This window comes from Grampus griseus, assembly GCF_964374135.1.
Source record: "Grampus griseus genome assembly, chromosome: 6".
Lineage (NCBI taxonomy): Eukaryota > Metazoa > Chordata > Mammalia > Artiodactyla > Delphinidae > Grampus > Grampus griseus.
Window position 1 is genome coordinate 86,396,969 of NC_139000.1, and position 23,432 is coordinate 86,420,400.

At 37.2% G+C, this 23,432-nt stretch overlaps 1 protein-coding gene across 2 annotated transcripts in view; it reads left to right on the forward strand.

Annotated features, from left to right (window-relative positions):
* Nucleotides 1–435: 435 nt before the first annotated feature.
* The window catches only part of ERCC6L2 (ERCC excision repair 6 like 2), a 139,965-nt gene continuing 116,968 nt past the window's right edge, over nucleotides 436–23,432 (forward strand). For both annotated transcript variants that reach the window (XM_082657395.1, XM_082657396.1), the window contains exons 1-2: nucleotides 436–852; nucleotides 5,684–6,108. In XM_082657395.1, coding sequence (XP_082513521.1) covers nucleotides 807–852; nucleotides 5,684–6,108 — 471 coding nt within the window. In that variant the 5' untranslated portion in view covers nucleotides 436–806. The remainder of the gene's footprint in view (nucleotides 853–5,683; nucleotides 6,109–23,432) is intronic.

Sequence of the window (23,432 nt, forward strand, 5' to 3'; positions counted from 1 at the left end):
CTGAGCCGTCGGTGTCCACACGGCTGAGGCGGCACTCCAAGCGGGAACCGCTCGCCTCCTAAAGTCCCTGGGCGTCCGGCAACTCGACGATGGAACCAAGCGCCTAATATAAGCCACAAGATTTACGATCGCGGGGACGACGGTCTCCTGCCAGGCCGTCACCCTCCTTACCGGTCCTTAAAAGACCCACTGCAGGCCCACGCCCACGAGCATCTTTCTCCCTCTCTCCGCAACCGCAAGAGCCGCTGCAGGCTAGCAGGCGATATGAAACTTCGCGATACTTGCAACTATCGCGGTTCTTTGTGTTACCGGTTTCCTAGAGGAAAGACGGCCGGAAGATCGCTCCGCCCATGTCAACCAAGATTTTGTTTTCGTGAGATCCCGAAAACAGTTCGGGAGCCAGTTCTCGCGGGATTTTCCGAGTCAGGGCTGGAGGTTGTGGTGGGTCCCAGAGCAAAGCCTATTACTGAGAGGGAGGTTAGGGGGTCGACCTGCCTGCTTGTTGTCCTCCCCCGGCGGCGGAGCCCCAGACGATTAGGTGAGCGCCGCCTTGCCAGCTTCCACAGCGCCCTCCGGCTCTGCCGCTGTCTCGAACGCAACCGGCCCTTCTCCCTGGACCCCGTCAGGCTCCACCTTTGCTCCCTCTCGTCCCGTGACGTCGGGCTTCGGGGGCGGGGGGCTATGTACAGAGGGCGGCGGCAGGTGGAGTTGGCCGCCGTCCGCCCGCCAGCCTCCTCCTGGCGATCCTCCGCCGCCTGTCAGGTGTTAAATGCAACCAGGCTGCCAGGCCCTTCCCCCCTGGCCAGATGGATCTCTCTGTCCCGAAGCCCCTCGCGGAAACCAACAGCAAAGGTATAAGCTCCGAGCTCTCCTCTCTCCCCAGACAACTGTCTTTACTGCGTAGGGTTGGACCTGTTCCTGCCAGTTCCCTTGGGGTTGCGGTTTTACCCTGTGGCTCCTGTGAGTGACAGCTGGAGATTGTGAACCATCTCTAGGGCTGGGACAGTTCTTTGTGATTCAGAGTTGAGAACCTGCACTCTGAAGTCAGACTGCCCTGGGATCTAGTGCTGGCTCTGACAGTCATTTGCTGAGCAACTTTGGGTGGTTTCCTCGTCTGTAAAACTGCTATCTTTGCTGAGTGAGTTCTTGTGATTATTAAATGAGATGGTGTTAAGCAAAGCATTTATGTGACCCAGTGTCTGGCTCATAGTAAACTCTAAGTAAATGTTTGGCATTTTTATTCTCTGTTCTTGTATGCCTCAGTTCTTAGTGAATGGTAGATTTGTTATTAAGTAGGTGAATAAAGGTTGAGATATTTCGTTCAGTTTATTACACAAAGAGCTTAATATATGATGTACTGAGTCAGGATCACCTTTAATGGGTCACCAAGAGAGGGTTTAAGGAGGGTATGGTTATCTGCCACAAGTCATCTGGGATGGCTTCTTGACCCTAAATTAATAGCTTTCATTATTAATAGTGACATAACAAAAGCTACCAGATATTGAGTGCTTGTTTCGTGCCCAGAAATATGCTAATTGTTTACGTACATGTTTTCCTTTGAGGAAGATACTGATCTCATTAAATAGATGAGGGATTCAGAACTAAAGTTCAGAGACGTTTAAGTAACAAGCCTCAGCTCTGACGGCTAGGAATTGATGACACTATAACTCAGGGACCACAAATATAAATACCTATAGAAACCTGGCAGGTGAAATAAATGGATGAAGCTGCTGAGTGGAGATTATGGTAACTGGAATGCTCATACCTCATTTAAAAGGGGCAGGGCTACTCAGTTCCAAGGAGTTGTTCATTCACGTGTGAACTGGTATAGCATTGTAGTTACAAGTTCAGATAGCTTGGTTCAAATCCAGGCTCTGCCACTTTCTAGCTGTGTGACCATGGTTAACCTTTATCTTTTTCACCATTTGTAAAATGGAACTAATAATATTACTTACACGAAGGGTTGCTGTGAGGCTCAAATGAACTACTACATCTAAATTGCATGCCTGGCACACATAAGCCCTCAAAATGTTAGCTATATATAAATATTTGTTAATTTGATAAGTATTTGAGTTTCAAACATTGTCCTAGGTGCCCAGAATATGGCAGTGAACACAAGTCCCTGCTCTGGGGAACTTATATTTAAGTTGAGATAAACAATAACAGACAGTTCATATTTTTCTCTGAAAATGGTATCAAGCAGGGTGAAGGAAGAGAGAGTGGCGGGTTAGAGTGGCTATGTTAGATTGGGTGGTCAGAGAAGATACCTCTGAGGAGATGCCATTTGAACAGAACCCTGAATGAAGTGAAAGAATCAGTCACTTTGGTATTTAGGAGGAGCATTGGCGAGGAGAAATCTCAGGAGACTAAGGTGGGAGTATGCTTACCATGATTGGGGAATAGCAAGGAGGCCAGTTTGGAATGAAATCAGGAGAGAGGGAGGAAATGAAGTTAAAGAGGAACACAGGGACCAGATCATAAGGAGCCTTACCCCTATTCAGTCCAATAGGAAATCATCCTAATTTAAGCTATTTGTTCTGGAGTTTGAATACTGAGAGATAACCGCCCTGCTCAAACTTAACTGAATCTATTAATATTTAGTTCTAGAAATTACCCAAACTCAGGAACCAAATAGACTTCTGTAAGTTGTTGTGTGAAGCCCATGAGGATTTTGCACATGCTGTATGTGCCCTCTGATATTCTCTTCTTAGATTTCCTTACTTTATTTAATTTAATTAAATTAATTAATTAATTTTTTTTTTTGCAGTACGCGGGCCTCTCACTGTTGTGGCCTCTCGCGTTGCGGAGCATAGGCTCTGGACGCGCAGGCTCAGTGGCCATGGCTCACGGGCCCAGCCGCTCCGCGGCCTGTGGGATCTTTCCAGACCGGGGCATGAACCCGTGTCCCCTGCATTAGCAGGCGGACTCTCAACCACTGCGCCACCAGGGAAGCCCCTAGATCTCCTTACTTTTTAAACTGTTTCCTCAGTACCTCTTTCTTACAGCACTTTGTTCTGCCAAAGCACTTATAGCAATTTCATGTGTGTGAACTTTTGAGTATTTGTCTTTCTCATTAGATGTCAAGGTCCTATGAGATCAAGGATGTGTTTTTGTTAATAAATTCAGCTCTTTTATTGAATGCCTACTGTGTGCTGGTCCTGGGGATAAAATTTTGAAGAATACAGACATTTTCTTGGAAAAGATACTATTCTCTAGTGAGAGGCAGATAAAAAAAGTAAACGTGATAATTAAACATTGTGATATGTGCTATAGAGGCAATAAAATAGTACAGAATAGTGGGGTTCCCTACTTTAAATAAGGTGGTCTGAGATAAAATCTCTGAGGCGATGACATAAAAACACCTGAGAAAAGACCTGCTTAATATGCTTGAGTCAAGGGAAAAATTGATAGATTAAGTTGGAGAGGTAAGTAGGGGAAGATCATACAGGGTCTTACAGGCCATAGTAAGGAGCTTGGACTTTATTCTTTGTGCAGTGGGTCATTATTAAAAGATTTTAAATTAAAGATTTACTAATAATTTATATTCTTAAATAGTCACTATTGCTGCTATGTGGAAAATGGATTGTAGAGGGAAATAGTGTCAGCAGAGAGAATGGTTAGAGAATGGAGGATAGAGAATGGAATTTGTAGCAGTAATTTAGGAGAAAGCCAAAGTTTGGCAAATTACAGTCAAGGCCGAATTCAGCCTGACACTTGTTTTTTTGTAGATAAAGTTTTACTGGAGCACAGCCATACCCATTTGTTTATGTGTCTGTGGCTACTTTTGTGTTACAAGGGCAAGAGACAGTATAGCCTGCAAGATGTAAAATAACAAGTAGCTAAAATCTGACTCTACAGAAAAAGTTTACCAACAGTTGTTTTAAAGTGATGGTGGCATGGAGGAAAGTGATGCTTTTTTTTTTTTTTTTTTAGGTAGAGCCAGCAGGACATTCTGATGGAGAGGATGTAGGGACTAATATATAAAGAGGAATAAGGGCTGACTAAAGGTTTTCTACCTTGAAAAGTTGGTTAGACAATGATGGCCTTTTAATGAGATTTGGAAAGACTAGTTCTAAGCAAGGTTTAATCACTATCATTTTTGACATTGGTTTTCTTCATTTTAACTGTGTGGTACAGTTCTAGCAAATAATTGTGTTAAATCATATATGTTGAATAATAAATAAATTAATGAATTAAGTCTTTAAAAATTAGAAGGCGTTTGCTGGATAGGTAGACAAAGCATGTGAAACAAATAATGTATTAAGAATTGTTGCAAGGCTTAACGTAGGTTTTAAGGCTCAAACAGTACTGTTATGAAAATAGGGCCCATCAACCTATTTTTTATCCCTGTATAGTGAATAAATGTTTTATTTTCACATTAAAACTCTTCTCTTTTAGAATAATGTAACAATTCTCAAACAGTTTGGATGCAAAGATTAGAGTGGGAGAACAGATTTTTTTTGCTGATTGTTATATAAAAACAACCTTATCAAAATTAGAATAATGGTTTTACTTTTGAGGAACAACTGATGAGGAATAGTATAATGAGCTCTTCTTGCTGAAGAGAATATAGATGTACTAGTTATAATCATGAATGTTATACAAGCCTGATTCAGCATCAATAGGAAGTCCCTGGGAAACTACCAATGATATGTGATCTCAATGACAAATATGTGAGAAAAATAATTCCTAGTATCCTTAAAATTGTAGCTATACAATTCCTCTGGGATTCTTGCTATAAGAAATTCCATTTGGGAAATTATTTTTGCTTAATTTCCTCTATTTGGTACCTTTTAATTGTACCAACAGTATACTCTGTAGAGGCCCTCTTCCTCATTCACAGTGCTTTATTTTCTGAATAGAAAATAAAATAGCTCTACAGTTAAGCACAGAATAAATTTGTACATAGAGACAAGTCAGACTCTTCAAAGAATAATAGAATCTTAGCAGAAAGAGATCTTAGAATTCATCTCTTTTTTAAAAACCTTGGCTCTTCAAAACCTAGAAGGGAAAAAGCTGTGACAAAGCTGGTACATATCACTCTAGTTGAGTTGGGAGATTCCCTTGATTAGTTGTATACAGATTCAAGCAACATTTTAGAAGCAGCAATATTGACAGTGAGAAGAAACAGCTGTCTTCAGAGAAAGGAGATGGAGTAACTAAAAAAGCAGACAGAAGAATCACAAAAATATTGCTGTTCAGAGGATTTTAGCTTACCTGTTACCAGGTCCTATTCAGTGTTACTCTACCATATCATGAACGTTATACCTAATGTTCATGAGTCATCATGAATATTTAAATAAGTGGTTCTCAATCCTGGCTGTGCATCAGAGTCACCTTTTGAATTCAGCAGTAACAACCAAACACAATAATAAAACCAAATGCCCATGGCCCATATCCACTGAATCAGAATCAACAGACGAAGCATATATGGGGAGATTATGACACACAGCCAAGGTGAGAAAAACTGGAAATAAATTATGTACCCTTTATTATGATAATATACTTGAGGAAAATATACTTTAGGAAAATATTTATACATGTTATAAGTATAATTTATCTTGTTTCAGATTTTGGAAAGGGTATTTATGTGAGGAACACTTTTTTCTCATAGCAGTGGATAAATGAGCTGTTACTTTATAAGTTAGATTTGGCAAGTTTATTTTCTCTTTTATTATTATAGATATATGGCATCCAGGAGAAAGATGTCTCGCCCCTTCTCCAGATAATGAAAAACTTTGTGAAGCAAGCATAAAATCTATCACAGTGGATGAAAATGGGAAGTCATTTGCAGTCATCTTATATTCAGATTTTCAAGAAAGGAAAGTACCTCTTAAAAGACTTCAAGAAGTGAAATCTGTTAAAGATTGCTCCAGGAATTTTATATTTGATGATGAAGATTTGGAAAAACCTTATTTTCCAGACAGAAAATTTCCATCATCTGCTGTTGCTTTTCAATTATCTGAAAATGGAGACTCTATTCCTTATACTATTAATAGGTATTTGAGAGACTACCAAAGGGAAGGAGCCCTGTTTCTCTATGAACACTTCATCCAAGGAAGAGGGTGTATTCTTGGTGATGACATGGGACTTGGAAAAACAGTACAGGTATTTATTTTAATTACTTTTTAATTAAAATTCAATAAAGTCATACATATTATATCATATATATTACATACATGAATGGATACCATATGGAAATTTCTGTTTGTATCGCCGATCTTATAATTGTTTTGTGTGTGTGTGTGTGTGTGTGTGTGTGTGTGTGTGTTTGTGTTTGTCTCACACAGTACTTAAGGATGGTGTTTAGTCATTATTTTATCTTCAATATTTATTTAGTACCTATGAAATACATTATTTAAAACGATGTTATAGTATAACGACTTGTTTTTACCTTTGGTAATACTAGTACTAAGATATCAATTATATTTAGAGTAATTTAACTTTCTTAGTAATACCTTATGGAAGGAAAGCATTCTGACATTTGTTAAGCTACATAGCATGGTTAAATTGACTTCTGCAGGCCTTTTGTGCATATTGTTGGAGTTTATCAAAGCATAAATTTCTTAGTCTGGGATCTCTGGGCCACTAGGAGTTCTATTGCTGGACTTCAGAGAGGCCTCCTATTTCTCTAAAATGTGTGCCAGAATTTGTATATGTATATACTTTTCTGCAGATAGGCTCTATGTTAGTTATCTATCGCTGTATAACAGATTATTCCAAAATGTAGCAGCTTAAAACAATACACATTTATCATATTAAAGTTTCTGTGAGTCAGGAATCTGGGTACCATTTAGCTGGGTCTTCTGGCTCTGCCTTTCATAAGGCTGCAGTTATTTCAAGGTTGGACTAGGGAAGATTCACTTCCCAGTTTGTGTGGTTGTTGCAGGATTCATTTCCTTGTGAGTTCTTAGACTGAGGCCTCTGTTTCTTGTGAGCTATTGGCAAAGCCCTTCCTTGGTTCCTTACCACATGGACCTCTTCATGGTGCTTCTCACAGTGTGGAAGCATGCTTCAACAGGGAGAACAAGTGATCAGGCAAGAGAGAGCACTACTAGTGAGACACAAGTCGTGGTCTTTTGTAACCTAATCACAGAAGAGACAGCCTTCATTTTTGCCATATTCACATCATTAGAAGCAGGTTGTGAGGTTCAGCCCATACTGGGCTGAAGGGGGGACATTAAATAAAGTTGTGGATACCAAGAGGTGGGGATTATTGGGAGCCTTGTCAGAAGCTGTGTACCACAAGGGTTTATAATCCAAAAAGATTAGAGTTCTGAACCTAGACTTTATACTAAGCAATCACTCTGGATTTTCAGGAGTGTTTGTCTAGTGTGATTAAGTCCTTCTGTGTTTCCATCTTTACAAGTGAATTTAAGCTATTTTATTCTTCATGACACCTCCATTGTTAGTGGAGTTCAAAGGTAAGCGAAAAATTAAGTTTAACATTTGAAAATAGCCAAATAATAGCTTTGTATAAAGCTCTGGTGTAAAAAGCTAGGGTAAAATTAAGTCCCTCAGTAATCATAGTGTGTTTCTATTAGCCATAATCTATTTTCCTTTAATCTCAGGCAATGCACATAGTTCTAGGCTTGCACATTGAAGGTGTTAAATAATTGCTTGTGGAATAAAACGAACTTACTTTCTCAGGAGAAGAGGTTCCAAGAATAAAGATAGGAGCCTTTTGGAAACTACCATCTGTGACCAAGATATGCAGATGAATATTAAAGGAAAATAAATAATAAAGCCCTTCTGTGACTGTCTTTACATATACTTTTACTGTTTTTGCCCATGCTAGAATGTTCTTTCCCACATGTCTTTGACTAGTCAATGCCTGTTCATCTTCAAAATCAGAAACATGAGGGAGCTACAAAAAGTGACCTGCAATTTGGGAAACCCTACCCTAAACCTACTAAATACAATTCAAATTCTTCTGCACATTTTAGGCTCATATTAAGCTTTCATCTTGGAAGCTCATGTCACAAAGAAATTCCCTTTATTTTACATTTTATAAGATTATTTTAAAAGTGATTTTATTGCACAATTTTATATTTTCTGACACACTGAAATCATTGGAAGGCTTTGAGTTGTATTATATGCTATGACAGTGCTGCTATGAATATCTTTGAGGGCTCACCTTCTCAAGATTAGGAAATAGTTTTTGTACTAATTTTGATACATAGCTGGATTTATCTGATCCTTGAGGACCTAGTTCACTGGTTATTATTCTTGTAACTCCGAAAATAATTTCTACATAAATAGGCGGTTTGGGGAGATCCATTTAAGATAGAGCTTCTGTAGATAGGATGACTAACCCAGTTGAAGAAATGTGGACAATAGTTAATGAGCTCACTAGAATTTCAAAATGTAGTAGAATTAGGTGAAAATGTTCTATGAAAATAGACCATTGGCAATTACTCTTTGAACTATAGTAGTAACTTCTTCATTTTGTTTTTCTTTTTTCTGATCTCATCCCTTAAGTTTTCCCCTCGTATATTCTAACTTGGCCGTAGTATGAAATTGAGCTCTTCTTTTTAAAAATGCTTGTTTTACATACCAAAAAAGTTTGCTTCCCTCATTCCAAATTGAAAAGTGGGTAAATTTAATATTTTAAATTCTTCAAAGGATGAGGATTTAAAAATATCCATTTGATCTACTGCCTTGGAAATCATTGAAATCTTTGAGTAAGAGCCATTTTGCTGGAGTATTGGGGGCACAAGCCAGAATGGAGTAGGTGAAGACATGGACACCAGAAGTATGCGCTTCTCTTTATATGACCTAGTAGTAGCTGAAGGAGGATAGGATTTCTATTTTGTTTGTTTTGTATCATTTGGGGATAGGGGGAACTTGAGTATGTTTAAAGTGAATTGGAAGGATCTGATTGAGAGGGAATAGTTTCATATACAACATACATAAATATATACATGTATATGCTTCATATGTGCATGTCGATGAACACACAGACATACATAAATATGCAAAAAATGGAATCCCTACTACCTTACAAACTGATTTTTCCTCAACATCTTGTTATGAAGCTTTTAAAACACATAGAAGAGCTGGAACAATTGTACAATGAATACCCACATACCTACCACCTAGATTCTGTTAACATTTCATTATATATGGCTTATTAACATATCCATCCATCCCACCATCTTTTGTTGAGTTTTAAAGTGGCATACATTAGTATGTTTTATCCCCAAACACTTGAGCATGCATATCATTACCAAGGTTCAATATTTAATTATAATTCTTTTTTTTCATTTTGAAGTAAGATTTACAATGAAATGCAGAAATCTTAAATGTACCCACAATTCCATGAGTTTTGACAAACACATGTCTCTGTGTAATCTGGCTAAACTGTGTAAGCTCTTTCAGGATATAGAGCATTTTAACTCCAGAAGATGTCTTCACATTCCTTCCTGCCACCCCCAAGAGACATCATTGTTTTGCTTTTTTATATCATAGATTAGTTTTGCCTTTTCATATAAATGGGATCATACAGATGTATTCTTATATAAGGCTTCTTTTACTTAGATAATATTTTGTGATTCATCTTGTTATTGAGTGCATGGGTAGTTTGTTTCTTGTTACTGCTGAGTAGTATTGCTGAGTTGTATGGATGCTGCATTCTGTTTATCCATTCTCCTGCTGATGGACACCTGAGCTATTTCCAGTTTTTAGCTGTTAGAAATAAAACTGTTAAGAACTTTCTTGAACAATCTCTTGTGTACCCCTTTCTCTTGGGTAAATAATTAGGAATGGAATTACTTGGTCATAAGGTGATGTGTGTTTAGTTTTGTATGAAACTGACACTTTGGAAACACTTTTCTTTCATTCCTAGCAACAATGTATCAGAGTTATGGTTACTCAATAACCTCTCAAAATTTGGTTTTGTCAGACTTATTAAATTTTTGTTGGGTGTGTGTATCTGTAAGTTTGTGTGTTGTTTACATATTTTATTAAGGTATAATTGACATACAATAACTGTAAATTTATAGTATATATATAGTATATATATAGTATATACAATTTGATAAGTTTTACATATATTTATAGTATATATATAGTATATATATAGTATATACAATTTGATAAGTTTTACATATATTTGCACCCAAGAAATGATCACTGCAGTACCACAATCAAAATAATATATCACTCCAAAAGTTTCCTCATGTCTGTTTGTGCCCATGATTTTTTCAACACCAATAATTCTATCACCACTATTTTCACTTTTAATTTTTAATTGGACTAAGAAGTTAAATTGGGAAAGAATGCAAAATCCTAGATTTTTATGAAAATTTCTTAGTGTTTTACAGAAATCTCACACCTAATTCAAAGGTAATTTGAAAATGACTATATATTTACATGATATTTAAACAGCTAATGTAACTATAATAAACAATTTCACCTGGAATATACAGGTTTGGGAAACTGACCTTTGATAATCAAACAGCTCAAATGATAGGAATGGAGTTGAATGGGCATTTACTATAAGGCCATGTTTCTCAAAAGTGTGATTTCTGGACCAACAGCATCAGCATTACCTGGAATTTGTTAGAATTGTAAATTCTTGGCTCTTATCCCAGACATACTGAATCAGAAACTCAGGGGGTGGGGCCCAGCAATCTGTGTTTTAACAAACCCTCTAGGCAATTTGAAGTCCACTAAAGTTTAAAAACCTTTGCTCAGACTATACATTTTTCAGAGGTGATGGAAAACTTGTTAATCTGGTGAGTTGGTTCAGTGAAGGTTGATTAAGAGAGTGTTTAGTCTATGTGAATATTTATACATAAGATGACCATTTCATTTTTAAAATAAAATTTTAGAAACAAATGATATTAGAGATAATCTTGTTCAGCTTCTTTAAATGAAGAAACTGAGGCACAGGAGTAGTAAATGGCTTCCCTCTAAGGACATATACAGGAAGTAACCATTTTAATTTCCATTCTAGTACTTTTTTCCCCCTTTTTTCTTTTCCCTTTGCTGCCTCCATCTTGCAACCTTTTGTTCAGCTTCTAATTAACTGTATTCATTCATTCAATTAGTTGACATTTATTAAGCACTTAGCGTGGTCCAGGCCCTGTGATAGGCACTGAAGAGCCTAATATAAATGTGCATGATCACTACCCTTACAGAGTTCACGAATGATGATGAAAAGAAATGTAGTTAAGGGGCCATCACCCAGTCTGATATTCCAGTGGAATTAAGTGGAAAAGCAAGCCTGCCTGGGGGTGTCAAGGAAGGCTTCCCAGGAAGTTGGTATTTTCATCCTTTGCTTTTTTTGTTGGGTTTGCTTTTGAAAGTTCACCAAAATTTAAAACTAATTTGAGTGATATCAGTTAGGATGTTGAGGTTTTTCTGGTTTCTTTTTTTCACTGATGGCATAGTTCTAGTACGGTGTTCGAAAGGTTTATCATAAAAGAACTCATTCATTGAATCAAAGTGATTTTGAAAATCTTAATTTGGTAATTAGCTTTCATAGGCACAAAGTCTTAAAACACTACTATTAAATAAGTACATATGTGTTTTACATGTTTATTTCCCCATCTGCTATGCGAAGAAGATGGTATTAGTACTTTTTGAGCAGCAGAGGAGAGATAAAATTTTGCAAACCGTAAAGATTTTCTTTGAATCTTTGTTTTTATATTATTTGATATTATAAAAAATGTCATTACTATACATTTTAAAAATATAGGTATAGTAAACCTCAATCCTGAGAGAAATGGTGGGATTGCTGATAATCATAGCTTTCTTAGGTTATTGTCAATACTGTTTTTTGGATAATGTGATCTTTAGTTGATTCAAAAGCTATACTAAAATTTAAAATTTCTTTAGATCACAAGTCATGTTGTTCACTCAGGAATATAGTAATAAAGAAAATAATCATATTGTCTTTATTTTCATTCATGGAGAATGAAAATAATGCCATGACATCCAATGTGAAAGGTGAATTAACCTCCAGAGGCACAAAGCCTTTAACACAGAAACAAAAATGTCTTAGCATTTTGAAGATAAATTGCTTTTCTTGTTTTGGCATGTACTTCAGGTTTTAGGAGTAGAAGTTTGTAAAGGTAAATGGGCTAGGTCCCCTTTTAAAACAGCACTTTGTTGTTTCTGTAGTTTAAAGCAAGTAAAAATCATCATACTTTTTGAAGTATGATTCCAAAGTACTTGCTTACCTTTTTATCTCCCAGGGAGATGAAAAATAAGGAAAGTAGGCTTTTTTTTTTAATCCTATAAGAAATAAACAATTTTTGCTCTGCCTTCTGTTGGTCTAAGAGGAGGTTTGTTGCGTTATTTGCCTGTCTCTGATTTATGCTATATATCATGAGCTGACTGTGTATGAGAAAAGATGGTCTATAAAAATGTTTGCCTGACAGTTTCAAAGGAACGCCTGTAAAAACAAAGCTTTCCCAGAGTGATATATCATTTCTGAAATGCAGTTTTTGGCCTTTTACTGTTCTATAGGTGGCTGATTAAATAGTTTTTTGTTCTTTTCATCTTTAACCATAATTTTAGAACTACTGTATTCTACATTAAAGCATGTTCTGTTTTTTTTTTTTTTCAGATTAGCTTTGTAAACCTGCATTGTAAATACGTTGTTCTCCTGTGAATTACAATTTTGATAGACCTCTCCTATGCTAGTATGAGTGATAGAGATGGCTAGATCTACCCCAAAATTATGTATTCCCTTTGCCTTCTTGGAGTTGTGGCCAAATGACAAAGAATACGTTTCCCAGTTCCCCTTTCATTTCTTGGGCTTGTCAACAGAGATGAGGGTGGAAGTGATGAGTGCTATTTACAGTCTTGGTACATAAAATCCACCTGTGCTATTCTTTGCATTCTCTCTCTCTCTCTGTCTTCTGGATGTTGACACATTACTGCTAGCATTAACCCAATATAATGAGCTAAAAAGTTTGTCAGTGGTTTTAAGTTAGCCTCTCTAGTTAGTGTGTATTCTCAACTAAATTCAAATTTATTTTCATTTCAACTTACATTTTAGGGGGTAGATGAATAATCTGTTAGGAGGTAGTATAGACTATTTTAAAGGGATGCAAAATTTTTCTTTAAAATCATTAACGTATTTAGTGAATTAAGTAAAGCTAATCCATAATTAGAGCTTACAAATTTAATCATCTTTTATGGAACTTCTTCTAAAGATGAGATTTTTCAGTAAAATAGACATTTTATATAGCTTTGTTTCATGGAATTTGACAAGTTAGAGCTAAGATTGTATAACAGATAGATGAACAGATTGAATTATCATAATTAGGACTATATAAGTGTACCTCAGAGATATTGTGGGTTCAGTTCCAGACCATTGCAATAAAGTGATATCATAATAAAGCAAGTCACACAAATTTTTTGGTTTCCTAGTGCACATAAAATTTATATTTACACTATGCTGTAGTCTATTAAGCATGCAATAGTGTTATGTCTAAAAAAACAATGTACATACCTTAATTAAAAAAATACTCTGCCACTGCTTTATCAACTAAGTTTATGTTGTATTCTAAATCCTTTGTTGTAATTTCAACAGTCTTCATAGCACCTTCACCAGGAGTAGATTCCATCTCAAGAAACCACTTTCTTTGCTTATGAATAAGAAGCAACTCCTCATCCCTATAGTTTTCTCATGATATTGCAGCAGTTCAGTCACATCTTCAACCTGTAATTCTAGTTCTCTTGCTATTTCCACCACATCTGTGGATACTTCCTCCCCTGAAGTCTTGAACCTTACAAAAGTCATCCATGAGGGTTGGAATCAACTTCCGAATTCCTGTTAATGTTGATATTTTGACCTCTTTACATGAATCGTGAATGTTCTTAATGACATCCAGAATGGTGAATCCTTTCCAGAAGGTTTTCAATTTACTTTGCCCAGATCCATCAGAGGAGTCACTATCTATGACAGCTATAGTCTTATGTAGTATATATTTTAAATAGTAAGACTTGAAAATTGAAATGACTTCTGATCTATGGGCTGCAGAATGGATGTTGTGATAGTAGACATGAAAACAACACTAATTTTATTGTACATCTCCATTAGAGCTCTTGGGTTAACAAGTACATTGTCAATGAGCAGTAATATTTTGAAAGGAATCTTTTCTCTCTGAGCGGTAGGTCTCAACAGTGGGCTTAAAATATTTAGTCAACTGTGTTGTGAACAGATGTGCTGTCATCCAGGCTTTGTTATTCTATTTATAGAGCATAGGTAGAGTAGATTTAGCATCATTTTAAAGGGCCCTAGGGTTTTCAGAATGGTAAATGAGCATTGGCTTCAACTTAAGTTACCAGCTGCATTAGCCCTTAAGAGAGTCAGCCTGTCCTTTGAAGTTTTGAAGCCAGGCATTAACTTCTCCTCTCTAGCTATGAAAGTCCTAGATGGCATCTTCTTACAATATAAAGCTGTTTTGTCTACATTAAAAATCTGTTGTTCATTGTAGCCACCATCATTAATTAGTTATCTAGATCTGGGTAACTTGCTGTACGTCGGCACTTGCTGCTTCACCTTGCACTTTTACGTTATGGAGATGGCATCTTTCCTTAAACCTCATGAATCAACTTTGCTAGCTTCAAACTCTTATTCTGCAGCCTCTCACTTCTCTCAGCCTTTGTAGAGTTGAAGAGAGTTAGGGCCTTGCTCTAGATTAGGCTTTGGCTTAAGGGAGTTATTGTGACTTGTTTAATCTTCTATCCAGATCACTAAAACTTTCTTCATATCAGCAATAAGCCTGTTTCAATTTCTTATCATTCATGTGTTCACTGGAGTAGCACTTTTCATTTCCTTTAAGAACTTTTCCTGTGCATTCATAACGTGGCTGTTTTGTGCAAGGTGCCTAGTTTTTGGCCTGTCTTTGCTTTTCACATGCATTCCTCACTAAGCTTAATCATTTCTGGCTTTTGATTTAAAGTGAGAGACATGTGACTCTCTCTGTCACTTGAACACTTAGAGGTCACTGTAGGGTATTAATTGGCCTAATTTCAATATTGTGTCTCAGGGAATATGGAGTTGCAAGGAGAAAGAAGGAGAAAGGAGAACAGCTGGTTGGTGGAGCAGTTAGAATACACACAACATTTGGACATTAAGTTTGCTGCCGTATGAGGGCACAGTTCATTGCACCCCAAAACAATTAGAATAATAACATCAAATATCACTGATCACAGATCACCATAACAAATATAATAACAGTGAAAACGTTTCAAATATTGTGAGAATTACCAAAATGTGACACAGAGACATGAAGTGAGCAAACGTTGTTGGGAAAACGGCACTGATAGACTTGCTTGACACAGAGTTGCCACAAACCTTCAATTTATAAAAAACACAATTATATGTGATGTGCAATAAAGTGAAGTGCAATAAAATGAGGTACGCCTGTAGTTTTCCTGTAATGAAACAATCTGAGATGAGTTAAGAGGAAAGCAATGGATTAGGTCTTATACTGCCTCATTTAAACTGTTATATGGTATCTAATTGGTATCTTTTTTTTGCCTTTTCAGTAGCCTTTGAAGACCAGTTGCCTATAATTTAAAAGAATATACATATCAGTGTGTGTGATGGTATGATTACAAACAGTAAAATGTACACATCCTTAAGATGAATGAGTTTTGACAAATATATATATATGTGTGTATATATATTTGTAATCAATACTGTAATCAAGGTATAGAACATTTACCTCACCATAGAAAGTTTCCCCATGTTCTTTTACAGTTAATACCCCAGTTGCCTAAACTTTTTATTATACATTTTCTATGATTTTTTTCTGTTTTAAGTTATATTCTAGGAAATGTTGAGAACCCAAGGTGTTATGAATACTTACATCATCTGTGAATTCAGTAAATTCTAAACTTTAGCTACATATCTTTGAATGCAAAGTATAAATAACTTTAAATTTACTAAAAAAATTATAAAGTGGAAATAGTGGGCATGCATCAAAGATCTTTTATCAGGTTATATTAAAAATATTCAGGAGGTGGGATCAAGATGGCAGAGTAGGAGGATGCGGAGGTCACCTCCTCTCCATAGACACATAAAAAATACATCTACATGTGGAACAATTCTCACGGAAAACTAACTGGAAACTGGCAGAAGAACTAACAAGCAAAGCTGCAAGAAAGATCACCACATAACCAGGTAGGATGGAAAGAAATGGCATTGGATCAGGACCTGCATGCCTGGGAAGGATCTGAAAGAAAGAGAAGGTCCACGTGGGCAGACCCTTTCCTCAGGAGCGAGCAGGTTGAAGCACAATCTGGGCATCCCAGTCCTGGCATCCTGTGTGGAGGAGACAGGCTCCCTTTCCTGTGGAAAAAAACACTGGGACAGACAGAAGGGCTGGAGAAATCTAGACTGTATTCCAGGGAATGCACGCATGCTGGCTTGCCAGCAGTCATGGTGGAGAAAGCCTTGCACTTATAGCTGCCACTTTGATGCACTTGCCCATCTGAACTGGGAGAACACCCCAGCCTCCTTCACTCCACACTGCAGCATGGCCAACCGAGCCCTGGGAAAAGACTCAATCTTGCTACACAGAGACAGACCAGGGGGGGCCTGGTGTGTGATCTAGGTGGGGTGGTGGCCATTGTCAGCACACGCATGAGGCAGCAGGCAGGACTGCTGCAGCCACTGTCAGGGCCTGCACAGGTCAGTGCCACAAGAACACACTGTGGCAAAGTGCTGAACCTCAAGTAGACAGGCCCTGGGAGAGGACTCAATCTAGCTATGCAGACAGCCTGGGAGGCCTGAAGTCTGATCTGGGAAGGACAGTGGTAGCTATTGTCAGTACGTTCAGGAGTATGCAGTGGTTCATCTCCCAGTGAGAACGCCCTGCCTCTCTGCGCACTCCACACCACAGCTTAGTACTAGATCTGGGACAGACAGGTCATGGGAGAAGACTGCCTCAGAGGCAGCCCAGATCTCTTGCAGCTGTACAGCCACCTGAGTTCCTGTAGCCACAATGCCCTGACCCCCAGCCCACACCACACCCCAGCCTTGCACTAAATGTGGGATGAACACAACAGAGAAAGGGATGTAAATTTGGGCTGCTTCTGAGCAGAGCTGCAGCTACCTACACAGGCTATGCACAGGTAATCTGGAGTACATGAGCCTCACGTGCTTCAGCAATCACAACCTTTGGGGCAGGGCATGCACTTGAGGACAATGGAGCTTGATTGAACATGACCCTCAGGGCTTCTACTCCAACAAGTGGGCAGCAAACCCCACCCCTGACAGAGTGGCAACAGCCACAGAGCAGAGAGGACATTACGCCTCACACCTTCATAAGCTTTAGATGCTCTGACGAAGCCAACCACACCCCCTTTCAAGAAGATAATGGCTAGCATACCCTGAGGAAGGATGTGGCCGGCATCCATACCAAAGCCAGCCCTTGCACCAAAAACATTGGATGCACAGTCTACAGAGGGACACTCCCACATAAAAACATTCCTTCAAGACCACAGTAGACAACTGTTTCTCCTAACTTCATAGAGACAGAGAAAGTTAAGTAAAATGAAAAGGCAGAGGAGCTACTCCCAATTAAAAAATGAGAGAAATCCCCTGAAAGAACAAATAATGAAACAGAGCTCATCAGTCTACTAGACCTTGAGTTCAAAAAGGTGGTAATAAAAATGCTAACTGAATTAAGAAAAATTATCAATATAAATGCAGCTCACTGTAACAAGGAACGAGAAACTATAAAGATGAACCAACCAAAAACAGACAATTCAATTGCCAAGGTAAAAAACAATCTGGAAGCAATGAATAACTGGCTAAATGGCACAGAAGAATGAGTAAGTGATCTGAAAGCTAGTTAATGGAAATCACCCAAACAGAACAGCAGACAGAAAGACAAATGAAAAAAAAAAAAAAAGAAAGCAACATACGAGATCTATGGAATAATATAAACATGCCAACCTATGCAAAATAGGGGTTCCAGAAGGAGAAGAGGGAAAGAAGGGGATAGTAAATGTATTTGAAGAAATTATGGCTGAAAACTTCCCAAACTTAAAGAAGGAAACAGATATCCATGTACAGGAAGCACAGAGGGTCCCAAGCAAGATGAACCCAAACAGACCCACACCAAGACAAATCATAATTAAAAGGGCAAATATTAAAGAAAGAGAAAAACAAAGAGTCAGTTTCAAGGGAATCCCCATAAAGTTATGTAGAAACTTTGCAAACCAGAAAGGTTCCAATTCCTGGAAGGGAAAAACCTGCAACCTAGGATACTCTACGCAGCAAGATTATCATTTAGAATAGAAGGAGAGAGAAAGAATTGCTCAGACAAACATAAACTAAAGGAATTCAGCAATACTAAACCTACCCTAAAAGAAATATTGTAGGGTCTTCTCTAAATCGAAAAAAAAACAAGAATCTATAGGAAAGGGAAAATCACATTAGGAAAGGCAAATATATAACAGGATTGAAGATCATATAAATAAGCCAGTACGTAGGTTAAAAACCAATTAAAAAATTATAAAAGTGATTACAACTACAATAAACAGTAAAAGGATAAGGATGAAGATGTAAAATAGGACATCAAAATCACAAAATGTGGGGGAGGGGAGTATAAAAACATAGATCTTTAGAATGTGTTTGAATGTAAATGTCAATTTAAAGCAGTTAGATATAGTTATGGTTCAACATACTTGAACTCCATGGTAACCACAAATTGAAAATGTATAATTCATAGAAACCAAAATGAAAGGAACTCAAGCATACTACAAAGGAATTCATCAACCCACAAAAGGAAAAACAAAAAAGAAATGAACAAAGAACTATGAAAACAACTGGAAAACAAGTATTAAATTGGCAATAAGTACATACCTATCAATAATTACTTTGTCAGTGGACTAAATGCTCTGATCAAAAGACATGGAGTAGCAGAATGAATTAAAAAAAACAAGAACCTCCAATATGCTGCCTTCAACAGACTCACTGGAGAGCAGAAGAGACAGACCCTGAAGGTGAGGGAATGGAAAGATATTTCATGCAAATGGAAGTGACAAGAAAGCAGGGGTAGCAATATTCATATCAGACAAAATAGACTTTAAAACAGAGGCCATGAAGAAAGACAAAGAAGGGCATTGTATAATGATAAGGCAATCAATACAAAAAGAGGATGTCACACTTGTTAACATATACACACCTAATATAGGAGCCCCTAAGTATATAAAACAAATACTAATAGACATAAAGGGAGAAATTGACAATAATAAAATAATAGGAGAATTTAACATCCCACTGACATCAATGGACAGATCATCCAGACAGAAAATCAGTAAGGCCACAGAAGTCATAAATGACACAGTAGACCAGTTGGATGTAATTGATATCTAAAGGACACTACATTCCAAAAAAAACCTCTCAAAAACCCCACAGTACACATTCTTTTCAGGGGTGCATGGAACATTCTCTAGGGTAGATTGCATATAAGGTCACAAAATAAGCCTCAACAAGTTTAAGAGGATAGAAATTATTTCAGGCATTTTTCGTGACCACAGTGGTCTGAAACTAGAAATCAACCACAAAAAGAAAAACAGGAAAATAATGAAAATGTGGAGACTAAACAACATGCTACCAAAAAACCAGTGGGTCAACGATGAAATCAGAAAATACCTTGAGATAAAAAAGATGAAAACACAACTTTATAAAATCTATTGGATGTGACGAAAGCAGTTCTTAGAGGGAAGTTCATCACAACACAGGCCTTCCTCAAGAAACACTAAAAATTTCGAACAACCTAACTTACCACCTAAAAGAATTAGAAAAAGAAGAACAAACAAAATCTAAAGTCTGCAGAAGGATGGAAATAATAAAAATCAGAGAGGAAATAAATAAAATAGCAATAAAGCACAATAGAAAAGGTTAATAAAACCAAGAGCTGGTTTTTTGAAAAGATAAACAAAATTGACAAGTCTCTAGCCAGGCTCACCAAGAAGAAAAGAAAGAGGCCCCAAATAAACAAAATAAGAAATGAAAGAGGAGAAATAGCAACCCATACTGCAGCAGTACAAAAAAATCATGAGAGAATACTATGAACAGTTATATGCCAACAAATCGGGCAACCTAGAAGAAATGGACAAGTTTCTAGAAATAGCCTGCCAAAACTGAGTCCAGAAGAAACAGATAATCAGAACAGACTGATCACTAGAAGTGAAATAGAATCTATGATAATAAAAAAAATTCCCTGCAAACAAAAGTCCTAGATTGGACAGCTTCACTGGAAAATTCTACCATATATGCAAGAAGAACTTATACTTATCCTTTTCAAACTATTTCAAAAAATTGAAGAGGAGGAAACATTCCCAAATTCATTCTATGAAGCTACCATCACCCTGATACCAAAACCAAAGAGGCTACAAAAAGGAAAATTGTAGGCCAATATCTTTGATGAATATAGATGCAGAAATCCTCAACAAAACATTAGCAAACCAAATCCAACAATACATAAAAAGGATCATACACCATGATCGAGTTAGATTCATTCTGGAGTCACAAGGATGTTTCAACACGTGTGAATCAATCAGTGTGATACACCACATTAACAAAAGGAAACAAAAACTACATGATCATCTCAATAGACAGAAAAAGGATTTGACAAAATTCAACACCCATTCATGCTAAAAAAAAACTCAATAAAATGGGTATAGAGGGAATATATCTCAACATAATAAATACCATTTGCAACAAACACACAGCCAAAGTAATACTCAACTGTGAAAAGCTGAAAGCCTTCCCTTTAAATTCAGGAACATGACAAGGATGCCCACTCTCACCACTTCTATGCAACATGGTACTGGAAGTCTTAGCCACAGCAGTCAGACCAGAAAAAGAAATAAAAGATCCAAATGGGAAGGGAAGAGGTAGAACTGTCACTATTTGCAGATGACATGATACTCTATATAGAGAACCCAAAATTCTCCACCCAAAAACTATTAGAACTAATAAATGAACTCAGGAAGGTAGCAGGATACAAGATTGATATACAGAAATCTGTTGTATTTCTTTACACTGATAATGAAATATCAGAAGAAGAATGTAAAAAAAAAATCCCATTTAAAACTCACATTAAAAAAGAAAAAAAAAAAAACCCTAGGAATAAACTTAACCAAAGAGGTGAAAGACCAATATGCCAGGGGTCCCTAACCCCCGGGCCATGGACTGTTATTGAGCTTTAGCCTGTTAGGAACCGAGCTGCACAGCAGGGGTTGAGCGGTGGGTGAGTGAGTGAAGTTTCATCTGCTGCTCCCCATTGCTCACATTACTGCCTGAACCATTGCTTGCATTAGCGCCTGAACCATTCCTCCCCCGCACCACCTGTGGAAAAATTGTCTTCCATGAAACTAGTCCCTGGTGCCAAAAAGGCTGGGGACCACTGCTACATGCTGAAAACTATAAAACATTGGTAAAGGATATTGAAGATGATTCAAAGGAATGGAAAACTATCTCATGCTCTTGGATTGGAAGAAGTAATATTGTTAAAATGGCCATCCTTCCCAAAGCAATCTACAGATATATTGCAATCCCTATCAAAATTCCTGTGACATTTTTCACAGAACTAGAATAAATAATCCTAAAATTTCTATAGAACTGCAAAAGACCCAGAATTGCCAAGGGAATCCTGAGGAAAAAGAACAAAGCTGGAGGTATAACCTGTACAGACTGCAGACTATACTGCAAAGCCACAGAAATCAAAAGAGTGTGGTTTTGGCACTAAAACAGACATATAGATCAATGGAACAGAATAGACAGCCCAGAAATAAACCCATGCACCTGTGGTCAATTAATCTACAACAAAGGCAAGAATATACAATGGAGGAAAGAATCTCTTCAACAAGTGGTGTTGGGAAAGCTGGATAACTACACAAAAACAGTGAAATTAGAATATTCTCTCACACCATATACAAAAATAAACTCAAAGTAGTTTAACACCTAAGTACATGACCCCATAAAACTTGTAGAAGAGAACATAAGCAAAACATTTTCTGACATAAATCATAGCAATATTTTCTTAGGTCAGTCTCCCAATGCAAAAAATAAAAGCAAAAATAAACAAATGGGACCTAATCAAACTTAAAAGCTTAGCACAGCAAAGGGAACCATCAACAAAATTAGAAGACAACATACAGAATGGGAGAAAATATTTGCAAATGATGTGACCAAAAAGGGATTAAGATGCAAAATATACAAACATCTTGTACAACTCAATATCAAAAAAGCAAACAACCCAAGCAAAAAAATGGGCAGAATACCTAAATAGGCATTTTAACAAAGAAAACATACAGATGGCCAACAGGCACATGAAAAGATGCTCAACATTGCTAATTATTAGAGAAATGCAAATCAAAACTACAATGGGGTGTTCCCTCACACTGGTTAGAATGGCTATCATCAAAAAGTCTACAAATAATAAATTTTGGAGAGGGTGCAGAGAAAAGAGAATCCTCCTACACTTGGTGGGAATGTAAATCAGTGTAGCCACTATGGAAAACAGTATGGAGTTTCCTTAAAAAACTGAAAATAGAGCTACGGTATGATCCAGCAATCCTACTCCTGGGCATATATCTAGAAAAGATGAAAACACTAATTCAAAAAGATACATGCATCCCAGTGTTCATAGCAGCACTATTTGCAATACCCAAGATATGGAAATAACCCAAGTGCCCATTAACAGATGATTGGTTTAATAAGATGTGGTGTGTGTGTGTATACACACACACACAATGGAATATTACTCAGCGCCCCCAAAAGGATGTAGTATTGCCATTTGCAGCAACATGGGTGGACCTAGAGATCATTATGCTTAGTGAAGTAAGTCAAAAAGAAAAGGACAAATACTAATGATATTCTTATGTTCCACTTCTATGTGGAACATAGAAAATTATGTGTATACACACACACACACACAGACAACAGAAAAAGACTCACAGATGTAGAAAATAAACTTATGGTTACCAAAGTGGAGTGGGAGTGAGGAGGGACAAATTAGGAATATGGATTAACAGATACAAACTATTATATATAAAATAGATAAGCAACAAGGATTTACTGTATAGCACAGGGAATTATATTCAATATCTTATAATAAGCTATAATGGAGTATAATCTGAAAAAAAGTAACTGAATCACTGTGCTGTACACCTGAAACTAAAAATATTGTAAATCAGCTATACTTAAGTAAAAAAAAAAGTAATTGTCCAGTGCTTAAAACTCAGTCATTTGTGGAGTCATTTCTTTATGTCTCCTTTAATCTCAGTTCTATGTAGTACATCAATCATTTTTCTCTCACCAATCTCTTGCTGAATTTTTCAGTAACTTTATTTTTATTCATCAGTTTTTTCTCAATAATGCTTCTTCAACTCTTCTCCATTACCTCCTCAGTCGCCCATGCCAACTCATGGATTTCAAACTGCTG